Source organism: Cebus imitator, unplaced genomic scaffold, assembly GCF_001604975.1.
Source record: "Cebus imitator isolate Cc_AM_T3 unplaced genomic scaffold, Cebus_imitator-1.0 Scaffold332, whole genome shotgun sequence".
Classification (NCBI taxonomy): domain Eukaryota; kingdom Metazoa; phylum Chordata; class Mammalia; order Primates; family Cebidae; genus Cebus; species Cebus imitator.
The window spans coordinates 1528587-1548203 of record NW_016107647.1 but is presented as its reverse complement, the minus strand read 5'-3'; the positions used below and the strand labels follow the sequence as shown (position 1 = coordinate 1548203).

General features: G+C 42.5%; 1 protein-coding gene across 1 annotated transcript in view; it reads right to left on the bottom strand.

Moving 5' to 3' along the window:
- The window catches only part of CUNH3orf20 (chromosome unknown C3orf20 homolog), a 98587-nt gene extending 80303 nt beyond the window's left edge, over positions 1-18284 (bottom strand). The window contains exons 1-3 of the mRNA XM_017505054.2: positions 12843-18284; positions 11659-11799; positions 5860-5979 (exon numbers count right to left, since the gene is read on the bottom strand). Coding sequence (XP_017360543.1) covers positions 5860-5979; positions 11659-11799; positions 12843-13326 — 745 coding nt within the window. The 5' untranslated portion in view covers positions 13327-18284. The remainder of the gene's footprint in view (positions 1-5859; positions 5980-11658; positions 11800-12842) is intronic.
- Between the last annotated feature and the right edge of the window lie 1333 nt (positions 18285-19617).

Genomic DNA, 19617 nt, shown 5'->3' with positions numbered 1-19617 from the left:
CTCTGAGTCTGCAAGAACCACAATGTTACTGGGCTTGGGGTGCCCCCTAATGCAGATATGGCTTAGATTGCGTCACCCAAGCCCTTTCAAATACCTGGAAAACCTTCCCAAGAAAATAAAGTACAAACAAGCCCAGACTGTGAAGACTACAATAAATACCTAACTCTTCAATGCCCAGACACTGATGAACATCCACAAGCATCAAGACCATCCAGGAAGACGTGATTTCACTAAATGAACTACATAAAGCACCAGTGACCAATCCTGGAGAAACAGATATGTTACCTTTCAGACAGAGAATTAAAAATAGCTGGTTTGAGGAAACTCAAAGAAATTAAAGATAACACAGAGAAAGAATTCATAATTCTATCATTTAACAAAGAGATTGAAATAATTTTAAATAATCAAGCAAAAATTCTGGATTTAAAAATGCAATTGACATGCTGAAGAATGAGTCAGAATCTTTTAATAGTAGAATTTATCAAGCAGAAGAAAGAATTAGTGAGTTTGAAGACAGGCTATTTGAAAATATGCAGTCAGAGACAAAAGAAAAAAGAATAAAGAATGAAACATGGGCCGGGCGCGGTGGCTCACGCCTGTAATCCCAGCACTTTGGGAGGCCGAGGTGGGTGGATCACGAGGTCAAGAGATCGAGACCATCCTGGTCAACATGGTGAAACCCCGTCTCTACTAAAAATACAAAAAAAATCAGCTGGGCATGGTGGCGCGTGCCTGTAATCCCTGCTACTCAGGAGGCTGAGGCAGGAGAATTGCCTGAACCCAGGAGGCGGAGGTTGCGGTGAGCCGAGATCGCGCCATTGCACTCCAGCCTGGGTAACAAGAGCGAAACTCTGTCTCAAAAAAAAAAAAAAGAAAAAAAAGAATGAAACATGGCTACAAGATCTAGAAAATAACCTCAAAAGGGCAAATTTAAAGAGTTATTGGCCTTAAAGATAAGGTAGAGAAAGAGATGAGGTAAAAGTTTATTCAAAGAAATAATAACAGAGAACATCCAAAACTTAGAAAAAGATATAAAATTCAAGTACAAGAAGGTTATAGAACACTAAGCAGATTTAACCCAAAGAAGACTACTTTAAGGCATTTAATAACCAAACTCCCAAAGGTCAATAATCCTGAAAAAGGACACTAAAAGTAGCAAGAGAAAAGAAACAAATAACATACAATGGAGCTCCCAATACTTTTCAGCAGAATTTTCAGCAGAAACCTTACAGGCCAGGAGAGAGTGGCATGACATATTTAAAGTGCTGAAGGAAAAAAACCTTTTACACTAGAATAGTATATCTAGTGAAAATATCTTTCAAACATGAAGAAATAAAGACTTTCCTAGACATCAACACCAGACCTCTCCTACATTAAATGCTAAAGGGAGTAGGTCAATCAGAAAGAAAGGTGTTAATGAGCAATAAGAAATAATCTGAAAGTATGAAACTCACTGGTAATAGTAAGTACAGAGAAAACCAGAATATTACAACATTGCTACTGAGGTGTATAAACTACTATTATCCCAAGTAGAAAAATTAAAAGATGAACTGATAAAAAATAATAGCTACAGGCCAGTGTGGTGGCTCACACCTGTAATCCCAGCACTGTGGGAGGCCGAGGCGAGCAGATCACTTGAGGTCAGGAGTTGGAGAACAGCCTGGCCAACATAATGAAACACCATCTCTACTAAAAATACAAAAATTAGCTGTGTGTGGTGATGTGCACCTGTAGTCCCAGCAACTTCGGAGGCTGAGGCAGGTGAATCGCATGAACCCAGTAGGAGGCGCTTGTAGTTAGCCAAGATGTGCCACTGCACTACAGCCTGGGCAATAGAGCAAGACTACATCTCAAAATAATAATAGTAATAATAATAATAACTACAACAACTTTTCAAGATATAGTACAATACGATAAATATAGAAACAATAAAAATGTGGGGAGATAAAGTGTAGAGTTTTATTAGTTTTCTTTTTACTTGTTTCTTTGTTTATGCAAACAGTATGAAGTTGTTATCAGCTTAAAATAATGAGTTATAGGATAGTATTTGCAAGCCTCATGGTAACCTCAAATTAAAAAAAAAAAGACATAATGGATGCACAAAAAATAAAAAACAAGAAATGTAATCATACCACCAGAGAAAATCATTTTCAGTAAAAGGAAGACAAGAGGGAAGGAAAGAAGAATGAGAAGACTACAAAACAACAAGAGAAACAAACAACAAAATGGCAGGAGTAAATCCTTATTTATCAATAATAACATTAAATGTAAATGGACTAAACTCTCCAATCAAAAGACATACAATTGTTGGATGGATGAAAAACAAGAACAAATGATCAGAAGCATGCTTCACTTATAAAGATGCAAATAGACTGAAAAATAAAGGAATGAAAAAAAGATATTACATGCCAATGGAAACCAAAAAAGAGCAGGAGTAGCCATACTTGGACAAAATAGATTTTGAAACAAAAACTATTGGAAGAAACAAGGAAGGTCACTATATAATAAAGAAGTCACCAAAAAGATACAACAATTGTAAATATATACGTACATACATACCCAACACTGGAGCACCCAGATATATAAAGCGAGTATTATTAGAACTACAGAAAGAGAAACACCCAATAAAATAATATCTGGAGATAACAACACCCTACTTTCAGCATTGGACAGATCTTCCAGACAGAAAATCAACAAAGAAATAACAGACTTAATCTGCACTACAGACTAAATGGACCTAATAGATATTTACAGAACATTTCATCCAATGGCTGCAAAGTACACATTCTTTTCCTTAGCACATGGATCATTCTCAAAGATAGATCATATGTTAGGTCATAAAACAAGTCTTAAAACATATTTTTAAAAATCCCCTGAAATAACAGCAGCCATCTTCTCTGACCACAACAGAATAAAACTAGAACTCACAAAAAGAATTTTGGACACTACATAAATACATGGAAATTAAACAATATGCTCCTAAATGACCAGTGGGTCAATGAAGAAATTAAGAAGAAAATGAAAAAAAATTCTTGAAACAAAAGACCCCTATGTCTCACCATATATAAAATAAAATAAAAATGGATTAAAGACTCAGGCCACAAACTATTAAATACTAATAGAAAACATTAGGGAAACTCTCCAGGACATTGGAGTGGCCAAAGATTTCTTTAGTAATACCCCACAAGCACAGGCAACCAAAGCAAAAATGGACAAACCAGATCACATCAAGTTAAAAAGCTTCTGCGCAGCAAAGAAAACCATCAACAAAGTCAAGAGACAACCAATAGAATGGGGGAAAATATTTGCAAACTACCCATTTGATAAAGGATTAATGACCAGAATACATAAGGAGTTCAAACAACTCTATAGGAAGAAATCTAATAATCTGATTGAAAAATGGGTAAAAGATCTAAATAGATATTTCTCTTACTTTTTGTGCCAACAAGAATAAGCTTCTCAAAAGAAGACATATGAATGGCAAATAGGTATATGAAAAGGTGCCCAACATCATTGATAGTCAGAGAAATGCGAATTAAAACTACAAGGTGATATCATCTTACCAAGTTAAAATTGCTTTTGTCTAAAAGACAGGCAACAACAAATGCTGGTGAGGATGCAGAGAAAAGGAAACCCTCATACATTGTTGGAGGGAATGTCAATTAGCACAACCATTATGGAGAACAGTTCGGAGGTTCCTCAAAAAAATAAAGATAGAGCTACCATACAATCCAGCAATTCCACTCCTAGGTATATACCTGAAAGAAGAGAAATCAGTAAAATTAAGAGATATTAAGCACTCCCATGCTTACAGCTGTACCATTCACAATAGCCAAGATCTGGAAGCAACCTAAGTGTCCATCAACAAGAGACAAATGAAGAAAACGTGATACATATACATAATAGAGTTAGCCATAAAAAGAGAATGAGATCTTGGCATTTCCAACAACATGAATGAAACCGGAGATCATTATGTTAAATGACATAAGCCAGACACAGAAAGGCAAACTTCATATGTTCTCATTTATCAGAGCTAAAAATTAAAACAGTTAACTCATGGAGATAAAGAGCAGATGATTACCAGGGGCTGGGAAGGGTAGTGTGGAGTAGGGAAGGTTAATGGGTACAAAAAAATAGTAAGAATGAATAAAACCTAGTATTTGATAGCACACAGGGTGATTATAGTCAAACATAATTTAATTACATATTTTTAAATAAATAAAAAAGTACAATTGAATTGTTTGTAAACACAAAGGATAAATGCTAAAGGTGACAGACACCCCATTTAGCTTCATGTGACTATTGTGTGCCCGTATCAAAATATCTCATGTAACCCATAAATATATACACCTACTATACCCACAAAAATTTTAAATTAAAAAAAGTCATGTGAATGTGGTCCCTCTCTCTCTGCCTCAAAATATCTTAATATTTTTGGACCACAGATGGCCATGGATAACTGAAACCACAGAAAGGGAAAACCCTGGATAAGGAGGACTTCTGTATTTAACTTTTGCTTCGAAGCAACCTCGCCCAATACGTCACCCTCAGGTTCATTAGGACGAAAAACGCATTAAATCACCATGGGTCTTGAGGGTACTTTCTTTTTCCTCAAACTGACTGTGGGATCACAGGGCCAGATCTAGGGCCAGCTCAGGGGGGCACATGATAATGGAGTACCAAGCCAGGTGCACATGCAGTGGGGTGCTGGCAATGGTGCTGTGGGTTATTGCACCACAATGAGATGAAGAACATCAACACAAGTAAAGCAGTCAGGAAAGAGAGGCGGCCACTGAAGCTACTCTGTGCCCAGAAGCAGGGGTCAGCTCCTTGCTCAAAGGCATTTTCTGTCTTCAGAGTCCACGTCTGTATCCCCAGCATTTGGTATACAGACTGACAGTTAGCAAGTGTTGAGTAGCCATTTGTTCACTCACTGCAAGAGTATAGGATCAGCTTGATATGGTGAGTAATGCAATACAAGGCACACCCACGATGACCATCCCCCTTTTAGGTGGGTCACACAGCCAGCCGGGGGGGGGGGGACACGGAGAAAATCCAAGCTCCTTGGCCTCCAGTCTTACTTCTAGTGTCTGTGGGAATCAGCTGGACAGCTTGAGCATTCCTGCCTGCCGTCCACCCTCCCACCACCTTCAGGAACACAGTCCTCTCCTACCTACCCTGTCCCAACGACCCCTCTGTCATGGCTAGCAGGGTAGGCCTAGGAGTTCTGCCAGGCCTTGCCCTGCTTTCTGCAGCCCCAGCCTGTCTCCCCTCTGAGCTTCTTCTTGAGCAGGTGGTGTTTCACTGGTTGCCTTCTTCTGCCCCGTTCTCTCCTTGAAGCCTCTCCTGTGTGTATTCCTCAGTACAACAAGGGTTATCTTCTTTGTCTGTTTCCTGCCCACAAAAACTTGCCCAATTTGGAATGTGCAACTGAGGTCTGCCAGGTTTGGACTCCAAATACCTCCGTTCAGATACTAGTTCCCCCACTTGCTGTGTGACTGGACAGAGCTGTCTGAGCAGAGGGGTGAGTTTGGGATATTGTAGGGGGTAGAAGGGATGGATTTGGTGGGGTGTTGTCCTGGGGAGGGATGCCATATCGCTGAGAATGTAGGGCATGCACAAACTGAAATGATGAGCCTGTGCTATGCAGTGATGGGGCTGAGCTGTGACAACATTTCCATCAGCAAATCTGTGTGGACAGCTGTCAGATCTCCAGGCAGAGCCGCCACGTATCCTTCCAATCAGAAGACTCAATCAAACCATCCCACACCTGCACAGACTAGACAGAAACCTTCTATTCCCTAACCCACCACCACCACCAATGGTTGGCCACAAGGTCTTGCTGGGAACCATTTTTACCTATTTTTTTCTTGACTTCTTTTCCAGTAGAGAGAGAAAAGCTCAGGCAGGCTGTGGAAGACTGGTAGATCAGCTGGTAAGGTGAGTTCACCCCAATGGCAGACATGTTTGTGAGAAATTCTGGAATGGGAGAGAGAGAGATTCTTCTTTCAATTGTTTATTTTATTAGCAAAAAATGTAACATGGGTTTCTCGTTCTAGTAGTACAGTGAGTCAGATATTGTAAAGAGCTGCGTTATTACAGAACACCTAGATCTTGGAAGAAGGAGATTTTACAACGCATCAGTAGGCTCAGAGCAATTAGGGGTAATCTTTACAGTTCTCCTCTGCAGTGCTCCTCTTCCCCAACTCTCGAGAGGGACCTCGGAGCAAGGAACAGCAAGCAGCCAAAAAAGGTGATATTACTCCAAGGGCAAAGACAGATAACAGTGCTGCACCAGGTCGAGAGGATAAACCTTGGGCCAGCAAGAAGGAAATTAAGAATCATCTATTCTTACTTATCTAGGCCACAGAAATCAGATGCTTCTTCAATAATATATCAGTCTCTTAAAGAATCACACCATCTTGTATAGAATCAGTAGATATCTGGCCACTTAAGAAATAAAATGTAGCACGCTTATGGGTAGTGGAAAATATTGTTCATTCTTACACAAACCTCACCAAATCATCTGTTTATTCTTCCCCCAAATATAGTCATTTCACTGGTTAGGCGTGAAACCATTGTTAGAAAATGTTAGATGATTCACTCATCACAGCTCATTCAAATACAAAAAGAAAATGACAAACCTGACCTCCTGAGCGGACAAAGACTATAGAGATTCCACACTGGATGATAAAACACAAGTGTAATCATCTCTGGTGATCCAAAAGTTGAAATTAGAACAACTTTTAGGACATTCTACCTTGACAGAAATGAAAAGAACTAACAATAGCCAGTAATGGGAAAGAAAGAATAAAGCCCATCAACCCTGTTTGTGTAGAGAGAATCCAAATTAAGTGTGATTCAGAAGAAGGCCATATACATACTGAGATCTCTGCTCCAATAATCCCTCCCCCTGGAAAGTTAACCAAATACAACAGAAATAAGAAGCCACATGCATAAAGTTGCCTATTACAGCGCATATCATACAAATAACAAAAAAGCCTGGAAACCTAAGCATTTAGGTAAATGTGGAACATGAACATTAAAAGGAGTCTGTACTTACTCAAAATGACAATTATTTAAGTATATAGCCAATTTAGAAAATAGTTGTACTCAAGTAAAAGAAACTGAGAAACAGAGAAATTGCAATACCCTAAAAAAATATATCCATATATGAGCACAGGAACCACAAAGGAAACTGAGAAGGTGAAAAATAGCTCTTATATAAAGATGGCTTTCTCTTTTTTGCATTTTTATTTTTATTTTTAGACAGAGTCTTACTCAGTCACCAGGCTGGAGTGCAGTGGTGTGAATCTCCGCTCACTGCAATCTCCACCTCCTGGGACCAAATGACTCTCCAGCCTCAGCCTCCCGAGTAGCTGGGACTACAGATGCACACCACCATGCCCGGCTAATTTTTGTATTTTTAGTACAGACGAGGTTTCACCATGTTGGCCAGGATGGTCTTGATCTCTTGACCTCATGATATGCTCACCTCAGCCTCCCAAAGTGCTGGGATTACAGGCGTGAGCCACTGTGCCCGGCCCCTCTTTTTTGCATTATTAATAATAATATTGTCATCAACTAAAAAGAAAGGAGCAGTCTGGTTCTCTTCAGTGACAAGCCAGGGCTCATGGGTGCCAGGACATGAGGGAAGACTACATAGCACAGGGGATATTCTGGATACAGCTTTTTATTTTGAGACGGTCTCACTCTGCCATCCAGGCTGGAGTGCAGTGGCACAATCTTGGCTCTCTGCAACCTCTGGTTCCCATCTTCAAGCAATTCTTCTGCCTCAGCCTCCTGAATAGCTGGGACTACAGGTATGTGCCACCATGGCTGGCCAACTGGTTTTGGGGTGGGTGGGTGGGTGGGGGTGTGTGTGTGTGTGTGTGTGTGTGTGAGATGGGGTTTTACCATGTTGGCCAAGCTGGTCTTGAACTCCTGGCCTCAAGTGATCCTGTCTTGGCCTCCCAAAATGCTGGGATTACAGTCATGAACCACCACGCCCAGCCTGGTCACAACTTTAAAAGAGAGATACTCTAAACCTGTTACAGCTTTGTTCTACCTCACATAAGAGGGTGGTCCAGAAAAACACAATTCATGCAAAGCAAATCATCAGAGTTTGACTCTTCTTTTTTATGCCCCAGGAGAGTTATCTAAGTAAAGTCCTTTTAGGATGAATGAATGTTTCTCCAAAAGAAATGGATCACTCTTTCATTTTTGTTTTGCTACTTACATTTTTGTCTTTAAACTCTAGGCTTATTTAAAGAGGGGAGCATCTGCACTGGCAAGTGCCAAGACAGGGAGGCTTGCTAGGGAGTGTGATGGAGAGGGGCGATCTCAGCACAGGACAGCACAGGACAAAGTGCGATGCAGAGGGGTGCTCTCGCAGCAGGACAACAAGATGCAGAGATCACCCAAAAAGCTCCCTGCCCCCAGCTCGGCTTAGTTCTGTTCCCATTCTCCTCCATTAGATGAATCACAGCCCACAGGAGATGCCAGAAGCAACTGCGCCTCCCTCATCCTTAAAGAATGCTGAAATGCTTTATGAGTGTTAGTGGTGAGGACCGGTTTCCTTTTAAAGGTGAGGACACTATTCAGGTAGGAGTGGCTCAGGCAGATGTGAGGCCCCAGGGTTGGGCTGGAGCTACCCTGATAGCTGTCATGGGACTCTCATACATGTGCAACAGACTACTTAGCAGGTGTGCCCCAAAATGAGGGAGATCTCTAAGCCCCAAAATAGCATGCAAGGTACAGAGCTCTTTGTCTGGCGATCACCACCTGCACAAATAATTACAGCATAACTCGAGGCCTCAAAGCCTAGCTGATCCTAAACAAAACGGGCGCAGCAGAAATCCCCCTAAAACAGAGATCTTCATTTCATGATAAACACTGGGGAGAGGGGTGTTTTATCACAACTCTGTCTTAGAAAAGAAATCCAAAATCATCAAAATAACCTTTTATCTTGTATTTTTTAAAATTAGTTGATACTCTAAGAACACATTAAGTCTTATAAAGAAAATAAAAATGACTGCTGGGTTTTTCGAGGCAGTGTGGTTTCTTCCTGAATGATTGCATCATGGCAATAAAACATAAGTCCCTTCATATTTGCCTTTCGCAAAATTATTCAAGAGCTTTACTGCTTTTTATTTTTAACTCTTTGATACCCCAAACATCCTTTCTCCATGGAGTCATGATGCTGTCTTCGGTTTTCCCTTCTGCAGCAGGTGGTTAGTACCACTGTACCCCATCAGCCATCAGGGGCGGCGGAGGGGCATTCTGCGGCTCTCCAGCATCACTTTCACTGACTGCATGAAATGCTACATTTTTTTCCCCAAGATCTGCAATTTTTCTATGCAATTTATTTGCACTGTGTGTGTATATCATCAGATGTTTAATATCTGACCATCAGGGGAGCCTGACAAAGATACTGACTCAGTGGGCAGGGAAAGAGTTTGAATGGGGACTGACTCTACAGGTGAGGGCAAATGGTTGGGAGATATAATCTTTTTATGCTTCCCTATAGTCTCTCACCAGTGAGTAATTTTAGGCATTCAGAACGAACACCTGTGTATTCACCGAGCTTAAGATATAAAACATTAGAGAGCGAAAAAATAAGCAACTTGATTTAAAAACGGATTAAGGACCCAAATAGACATTTCTCAAAAGAAGAGACACAAATGGCCAATAAGTATATGACAAAAATGCTCAATGTCAGTAATCATCAGAAAAATGCAAATCAAGACCACAATGAGATACCACGTTACATCTGTTAGAATGGCTATTACCAAAGTGGCAAAAGCTAACAAGTGCTGGCAAGAGTATAGAGAAAATGAAACCTGCGTGCTGCTGGTGGGAATGTAGATTGGTGCTGCCATTATGGAAAACAGTATGGAGTTCCTCAGAAATTTAAAAATGGAACTACCTTATGATAAAGCAATTCAACTTCTGGGTATTTATCCAAAGAAAAGGAATCAGTATTTCAAAGAGATATCTGCAGTTCTATGCTCACTGCAGTATTATTCACAATAGCCAAGATATGGAAACAAGCTAAGTGTTTATCAAAGGATAAATGGATAAAGAAAACGTCACACACACACACACACACACACACACACACAGAGAGAGAGAGAGAGAGAGGGAGAGAGAGAAATACGATTCAGCTACAAAAAAGGAAATCCTGCCATTTGCTGTAACATGAGTGAACCTAGAGTACATTATATGCTGAATAAAAATACCAGAAAAAAAAAGACAAATCCTGTATGATCTCACCTATATGAGGAATCTAAAATGGTCAAACTCATAGAAGCAGAGAGTGAATGGTGGTTGGTGGGGACTAGAGGGTGGCAGCAGGGGAGTGGGAAGATATTAGTCAAAGAGTACAAACTTTCAGTTATAAGAGGAATGTGTTCTGGAGAACTAATATATAGCATGGTGACTACAGTTAATATCACTGTATTGTACATTTGAAATTTGCTTAGGCAGTATATCTTGTGTTCTCACTACACACACACACACACACACACACACACACACACACAGAGAGAGAGAGAGAGAGAGGAGAGAGAGAGAGAGGCAGGGAGAGGTGTACTGGGTGAGAAAATGGCAACAAAAGAACATTACAGACACAATTGAACTGATTGCTCTCTTCCAGATCCTGTTCCCCTTCTCGCTACCCAGAGATCACTTCCGCGAATCTCCCCCTTCGTGCTTTTATACTTGCACTTTAATGTACCTATAAATGGTATATTATTACTTTACATGCTTTTAAACTTTGAAAAATAATATCCTTCCATAGCTTCTTTTTTTTTTTTTTTTTTTTTTTTTAATACTACTATTGGAGATTTCTCTCTCTGAATATGTATGTTTTAGTGCCTCACTGATTTTCGTGATTGATTATGTCCCACTGTCTAAATGGACCATAATTTATATCTTTTTCTCTTATTGATAAACACTCTGATAAATTTTTTGTCATTCCAAGGAATTCTGCAATAAACATTCTTTTTTTATTTTTAATTTAAAGACAGAGGCTCACTGTTACCCAAGCTGGTCTTGAACTCCTGGACTCAAGGGATCCTACTGCCTTGGCCTCCCAAAATGCTGGGATTACAGGCATGAGCCACCATGCCTGCCTGCAATAAACATTCTTGTATGACTTCTTGAATATGTGTGTGAGCTTCCCTTGGGCTATGTGACTTGCGTCTAGCCTGTTGACTGGCACTGACCCACATAGGCCATGATCAGGTGAGCACAAAAACTGAAGGTGGGCACTGAGTGGCCTGTGTAGCAACTTGACACTGTTGTGACATTTATCATGTGTTTAAAAGGGTCAGTCCAAGACAGATTGAAAATTTTAAACATGAGTCCTTCACTGCAAGTAGCTTGAGAGCAAAGCTCTAGGGAACGACCTCTATGAGGAACTGCTGGGTTGTAAAGCGCAGCCATTGTCCAGCAAGCAGATACCCCCAAACCACTCTCCACAGGAATTGCACCAATTCACCCACTTACCTGTAGCATTTGAAAATCCCTGTTGCTCCACAACCATCTCAACTGTTGGAAACGTCAAACCTTCAAACTGGGTATTTTGCCTTTCCATTGCATTCTTATTGATACTGTTTCCACTTCTCACCTAAGGGTTGAAGCTCAGGTACCCACCTTTCCCCAGCTGTCCACTGCTGTAGCCACTTCTCCCGGCTGTGCCCATCAGGCAGTTGAAGGCCATCTCCTTGGTGTTGAGGTGGAGGAGCTGGCTGGCCTCCACAAAGCGCCTGGTGACGTCCAAGGGGTTGGCACCCACTAAAGCAATGATTGAAAGCAACACATGTCCCTCCTAGCACAGGGTTAATACTTCCTGAAAAGGGCCTCTGTAAACGGCCCAGGAAAGAAGAATGGAGTGGAGTGCTATTCCTAGGGTATGCAGGCGTGTGGGTGGCCACTGTGAAATGCTCTTAAGCTCTCAGGACCCTTCAGGTGTTGCTTTGCTTTCCTCCCTTTGCCTGTCTCTCTTCCTACCCATAGGCCTGGGTACTGATGCTATTGCTTTCTGAAATGACACAGCATACAGAAGGCTCAATCACTGGTGCTGCTCTAGGTCCTGGCCTTGATCCTGGGATGATGCCCTTGCCTTGAAGGGACTGGTTCTTATTTTTTTATTTATTTTTTTAGAGACAGAGTCTCACTCTATCGCCCAGGCTGGAGTACAGTGGCGCAATCTTGGCTCACTGCAACCTCCACCTCCCGGGTTCAAGTGATTCTCCTGCCTCAGGCTCCAGAGTAGCTGGGATTACAGGCATACACCACCATGCCTGGATAATTTTTGTATTTTTAATAGAGTCAGAGTTTCACCATATTGGCCAGGCTGATCTTGAACTCCTGGCCTCATGATCCTCCTGCCTTGGCCTCCCAAAGTGCTGGGATTGCAGGTATGAGTCACCGTGCCCAGCCTGGGAACCCAGTTCTTATAACTCTCCCTCGTTCTGGCTCTACTGGGCTTTGTCTGGCTACTTCCCAATTGGCCCTCCTGATTTGAAAACTTCACATGCCACCTGGACCTGGGTGCTGTCTCCCTACCTCAGTATCATTCTCAAAAACACTACCCCTTAGTGTTTCTGACCTTGCACCATTTCTACTGCTAACCTTCCAATCCGGGCTCTGCAAAACTGGGGCAATAGCAGGAAAAATGGGAGAACAGGGAGGACAGGATGGTTCCAGGAGCCGTAGAGGGAAGGCATCCAATTCCTACAGCAGACCCACAGTTGCCACATGTTCCCAGCACGTGGCTCTGAGATGCCTGTCTGTGGTGGATGTGGTGGGCACACACACAAACATCTGGGCCTTACCCGACATAGACTCCACCATGGCCTTCATCTTCAGGCTGAGAAGCTCTGTCAGCAGGTGGATGGACTGCTGCTGAAACCTGTTTAGGATCTCCTGGTGGGTGGGCACCTGATGGGCCATGGTGGCAGACCGGGTGGAGCGCTTGGTTGCCCTAGTGGTTGCTGGCAGCACTGGACATGGTGCTGCTGCTGGTGGGGGAGGTAATGGCTTCTTCAGTGTGGGGACCTGCACAACGGTGGGTTCCATGAGCACCACCGTGGGGGCTCCAAAGCTGACCTCCAAGCCCAAGATGTCAGAGGGGGTAGGCACTGAAGGGTCGCTGATGAGCTCTTCCCAAGTAAACTCAAAGATGTTTCTGATGCCCTTCGGTATAGAAATGCCTGCATTATGGCAGATCGTGAGGAGTTTGGAGATGTGGGCCAGTAGCTTGGGGGCCATGGCTGTGTATTGTTGGTATAGTTCTCGGTTACTCTTGACGTAACTCATGAGGGAGATCTTCAGCTATAAAGAGAGCTCTCTGAGAGGTGACCGAGAGCAAAAGTTCTTCCCTATGGTGAAGGCTTGGAGATAAACAGAATGGATGTGCTGAAATGGCCCTTACAGGTCATTGAGCCAGTGGTTCCTATCTGGAAAGGACAAGAAAAGAGTTAGTCACTTTCCCCACAGTAGGGCAAGGGGATGTCCCTCCTCCCTTACGTACCCAGAGACAGCATCAGAGAAATCAGTGTTAGTGAGTCACTTTGGGAAGGGTCTGGTGATAAGTATGGTTCCAGGAAAGCTTCAAGGACAGTCACACAAACTGGGTATAGGACCCTGGGGGGGCTGCGGTATTGGAAGGGCTGGGGAAGAGGGAAAGGTCCCATTGCACCTTTTGTAGTTAGAGATCTGAGGGTGGAAGATCTACTTGTGGTCAATTGATAAGAACCTGCAAGAACAAAAAGATGTTTCACTGGTTCTCTCTGGAGGCAAGGAATGCAGAAACTCCTGGTTGCAATGCCAGGATGGGCATGGAATTATCCAACACGTACATCTGAGGGCAGACAGGAAAGAATGAGGCAATGCATTTTCAAAGCTCAATAACTAATATAACTTGCCAGATTTCATCAAATCCAAGACATTATTGATCAAAAGATGCACCATCTTATAAGAGAAAAATGAATGTAAGCTGCCATTGACTGTAAGACATATCACAATTTCAGAGATGTTAAAGTGTGGAAAATACGTGCCTGAAAAATCAATGGACTACAATAAATATTTTTCTACTTTAATACTACAGTAATTTTCACCCTGACATATTTCTACATTGTGCTTTATTTTTACCTTCTTAACTTAACCAAAAATAGACCACTGGTTGAAGAGACGAAGCATAAATAACAATTTAATGAGCACAAAAATGGCTAGAAAAACCTGTAAATGCACTGTCAGGATTTGTAACCAGATCCCAAAAGTTTCATTTTTCTGATCAAAAGGAACTGATAGTAGTCTTTAACAATATATCAAATTAAAACTAGTCACATCTTATGCTACACAAAAACGATTTGTTTCTTGTAATTCCCGAGGGACTTTGTGAGAGCGTGAGCCTTCGTGAAAGACTCAAAAATCCAGAGCACATAGCAAAGGTCAACCTGAGGGAGACTTAGAGCAGGAGGGGTGGGGGGGGGGTCTGTCCTCTCTGCTGATGGCCATCGTCAGCATCTTGATGCAACAGGCTGTTCCTGTTGTCCAACTCCAACAGCTCTAACCAGCCCACTCACCAAGGAGAGCTGCTGGCTCAAGGCTTCTGACCACACTTGTCAGTGACTGCAGCCGTCCAACTATCTCTTCAACCACCTTTTATCCTGACAACCACTCCAGCCAAAACCTACGTCTTCTTTTCCACTAGACAATGCTCCCTTTCCCTTTTCAAACTCTGTCCCCACTGGAGCCACCCCAAGTTTGCCATTCTAGGACAGCCTGCTTGGTGCCCACATTCAGTGTTTATGGGGCAGGCTCATGGCCATGAGCTCGTATGCCCACCCAGTGGTGAGAAGGCTATCATGTTTCTTGTTCTGCTGAGGAATCAGAGCTCTTGGTTGGGAGTCACCCATATGCAGACTTCTGGCACTGAGGCCTTTCCAAACACTACGCTACTTTCCAAACACCATGGCCCCTGACCTGCCTCTGCCCATCTATCAGTAACAAAATCTCCAAGGAACATGAGCCCCATAGAGCAAACCCTTCTAGCAACCTGCTGGTCTGCAGATAAAGTGACTTCCTATAACTATTTGTTGACCCCCTAGCATCTCTCTTCCTCAGCTTTGCAGACTGGAAAAAAGAGCTTTGTTTTTGAAATGATAAGTCCGTAGGACAAAGAAACCACTCAGATCCCAGTCATCTGGGCGATCAGCCAGAGGGATCTGACCCTGACTGTGACGGGCAGATTTTTTTCTTTTAAAGTCAGGACTCAAATGAGAAGAAGGAGATAACTAATACAAGTCTTGAAATATTAACTGGTTTGGGAAACTTGTCTCCCCTGCCCCCAGTTCACTTTTTGAGGTTAATTTTGAAGCTATGCTTTACAGATAAAAGCTGAATTCTTGAACAGCTTTACTGAGATATAATTCACATACAATCCACCCTTTTTAATGTGTATACAATGGTTTTTAGTATATTCAGAGTTATGCAACCATTAGTATCTAATTTTAGAACATTTTATTGCCTCCACACAAAACCCAGCATCAGTCACTCCTTGTTTCCCCTCACCCTCAGGCAACCATTCATCTAGTTTCTGTCTCTATGGATTTGCCTGTTCTGGACATTAAATAAAAATAAGATCATCACCTATGTTTTTTGTGACTGGCTTCTTTCACTTGCTATAATGTTTTTGAAATTCATCCATGTTATAGCATGTATCAATACTTCATTCCTTTTTATAGCAGAATAATATTCCACTGTATGGATATACCACAACTTCTTGATCTACTCATTTGTTAATGGAGGACTTTTTGGTTATTCTTATTTTTTGGCTATTATGAATAGTGCTGCTGTGAATATGCATACACGAGCTTCTGTGTGGGGGTATGTTTTTATTCTCTTGTGTGTATATACCTGAAGTGGGATTGCAGGGTCATATGGTAACTCAGTGTTGAACTTTGTGAGGGCCTGCCAGAGTGCTGTATCATTTCACAGTCCCACCAGTGGCGTTATGAGAGTTACAATTTCTCTCTTTGCCAGCACTTTGTTATTATGTCTTTTTGACTCTAGTGCTATCCTAGTAGATGAAAAATTATGTCTTATTGTGGTTCTGATTTGTATTTCCCTAATGATTAATGATATTGAGCATCCTTTCATACTCTTATTGGCCATTTTATGGCTTTTTTTTTTTGAGAAATGTATATTTAGATCTAAAATCTGTTTTGAAAAGCAATGCCATTTTAAATTAAATGTGGAGATAACCTATGTTTATTACTGTATGTTTACATCTCTCTTCAGAACTCAGCCAGAGGTGATCATGTGACTACATCCTGGCCTGAGATGAAGATGAAGCTCCTGGGTAAAGGACCCTGAGAAATCTGTTTGAAGGAGGCTGCCTTCAGGGAAAGTATGCTTTTTCTTTATCCACTGACCTCTCTAGTCCTTCTTGCCTGGAATGGATAAGATGGCTGCAGCTCCAGCAACTGTTTTGAGCCATGAGGTTACCCTAAGAGGGAAGCCTCGCATTAAAGGCAGTCAAGCTGTGTGGCAGAGCCTGGGCTCCTGATGATATTGTGGCACCCACACCAACACTTAACCATCCACTTCCAAGCTTATTCCACATGCGAATGAGCCACTAATGCCTCTAAGTCACTTTATACAGCTCTCTATTCTGGCCATTGAAAGTGATTCCCGACTGACCCCCAGCCATGTTAGATCATCACTCTTTCCTTTCCATTTATCCAATTTCTATTTTGTCATTCATTTTTCCATCACTGAGACACAGGTTTTGACCTCAAGTAGCTTAACAGCTAACAGGCAGAGCAAACTTACAAAATCGACTTATGTGATAAGGGTCACACTATAGAAAAATGTGGAAAGGCCATGCAAAAAAAAAAAAAAAAGGGAAAGAACTGGCACTAGATGGTGTTCTAAAAGACGAGTAAGAAGCTGCCAGGTAGATAGGAAGAAGACAGGTATTCTAGGCAAAAGGAACAGCACCTACAAAGAGATGGTGACACTGGAAGCACGGTGGGCTACAAGGACTGCACGCACCTCGGTATGGCTGCGGTGTGGGGGGTCCATGGGAGAGGAGTAGATGAAACTGGGAAAGTGGCCTAGAATCAGATTTTGCAGGGCCTTGTATATCAGTCCAAAGAATGTGCATCTGCTATATAATCAAACTCTCCATGCAAATACTGAAATGTATTGTCTTTAATGGCTATGTCCCATATGGTCTCATCTCTGCAATTGGAGGGCACAGGCCGTGTCTTCTCTTTAATAATCTCTAAAATACTAAGCCCAGCACTGCTACATGCCAGAAATGGAAAAATATCTGTGGCATTAAAGTCAGCCACATAGCCTAAGGGACCCACACAGATGGCTATAAACAAAGCTTCAAGATGCAATTCCCACAAAGAAATGAAATATATAAGAAATTTATAAAGGATATGAGGGATGACCATGGATGCAGCACTTTCTTCAGTCAACAATATGCTACATGTTTCTGTTCCTGGTTAGCTTTTGGGACAGGGATGGGAAAGGCCTGGGTCCTGCTCTTGAGGGGCTCACAGTAGAGAGGGGAGATGCACACATGGAAGGCTACAGTAAGTCAGAGTGCTCTCTGCAAGGTGGAATGAAAACCCAGAGAAGAAAGTGTCACAGGGAGGCCAAGAGTTACATTCTCACATCACATGAATGTGTGTGACCTTGAGCCCAGCCCTTGATCTGTGTGATATTCCCAAGGTCATGTGTGACACTGGTCCCCACCTTCCAGGGCTGTGAGAATTAGTGAGGTGGTGCGTGTGAAGGGTTGGCACACAGGCAGCAGAGTTGAGTGCTCAGTAAATGTTAACTAGAAAAATGGTCATTATTTGAAGTGGTCAAAGGTTGTATTCCAGGAGATGGGCACAGCTCTTGTACAGGCTGAAGGCTCCAAACAGCCCTGACAAGTTTGGGGAACAGCAAGGAACTGGATGCTGCTATAGGGTGGTGTAGAGGTAGAGTGGGCAGGGCCAGGTGACAGGAACTTGATCTTGATCTTGTAGCTGATGGGAAACTACTGAAGTTGGCAAACAAAGGAGTTATCTGCATCGCAGGTGCTCCTTCTGCTGCTGGCAGCACAGAGGGAAGTGTGGTGGGGAGAGTGCGAGATGGACAGCCGCTGCTAGGGTTAGCCGAGGAGATGAGCTGCACCCACAGCACCCTTATTTCTGCTGATGAACAAAAAGGATGTCCAGGCCGGGCGTGCTGGCTCACACCTGTAATCCCAGCACTTTAGGAGGCCAAGGTGGGCAGGAGTTTGAGGCCAGTGTGGTGAAACCCCATCTCTACTAAAAATACAAAAATTAGCTGGGTGTGGTGGCAGGCACCTGTAATCCCAGCTACTTGGGAGACTGAAGCAGGAGAATAACTTGAACCCAGGAGGCAGAGGTTGCCGTGAGTGGAGATGGCGCCATTGCACTCCAGCCTGGGCAACAAGAGTGGAACTCTGTCACCACAAAAAAAAAAAAGGATGTCCAGTCCTAGGAGTGTACCTGGAAGGGTGTAAAAAGGCACAGACCCAGCAAACTACCAGGGGTACATAGTGGTGCAAAAATAGGACAGTGAGGAAAAGGGGAAAAGTTCTGAATGGGCTTCTGGAAAATCCAGCGCACCTGACCAGAAGACAGCTAAGGGAAAATGAGCATAGATTTAAAAGCAGAGAGAGGGTATACAGCCACCCCTTTAATGGCACTGATCCAGAACACATTTTTCAGTAGAAGTACACAGAGCTGTATACTTGAGAAGAAAATCAAACTAAGCCTCCTCATGTTATCTGATCCTGGTGTTCTTTGCTATTTTCTCTAGTTTCTGGCTCTCTGGTTTTAATCAGAAATACTTCTGATAAGGGCAGCAAGTCCAGATGTCGGTGCGTGACTGCAATTTGTGAGCAGGCATGGCTTTAGGCTAGGACAAGTCTGAGAATCAGCCCTCAGTATGCATTAAAAAAATGGAGGTGGGCCTAGGAAAAGTAATAGATGCTATTCTCTGTACTGTTAACTACATAAAACAGCATTCTGGACAGATGCTTGAATTCTCTCGGCAGAGGGAAGGAAAGAAGGGCTCCGCTAGTGAGAAATGGATCTTAAGGTGAGCAGGGTAGAGGCCAGCTGATAAGATTGAGCTTAACTTCATGCGAAGCCAAGGTTTAATGTGATACTGAAATCTCATTGTGGCCATCCTGGAGTGGATTCACATGGAGATTCACTGTGGTAGCAAAGGGCCCTTATTGAGATGGGTCTCCTGACAAGACACATCAAGAAACATAAAACTGATCACTTTGACCCAGTGATCCCACTTATGAAAGTGGCACCTCAGGGAGTTTCAAAATGGGGAAAGGGGTGTCAGGGAAGGTATTTGTATAAAGATCAATGTTTGTTAAACCATACTAAAAGATGCTTATAGCCACTCCATTCCCTATACTGAAATAATGCAGATAGCCAACCATCAAAGAAGTGTTTAACAATGATGTACATTAATCTGATAACTATTGGCGACAATTAAAAATAACTAGGAAGCTCAGTATTAGAATGTTAAAGAAGAACCAAATTGTGCGTATACACT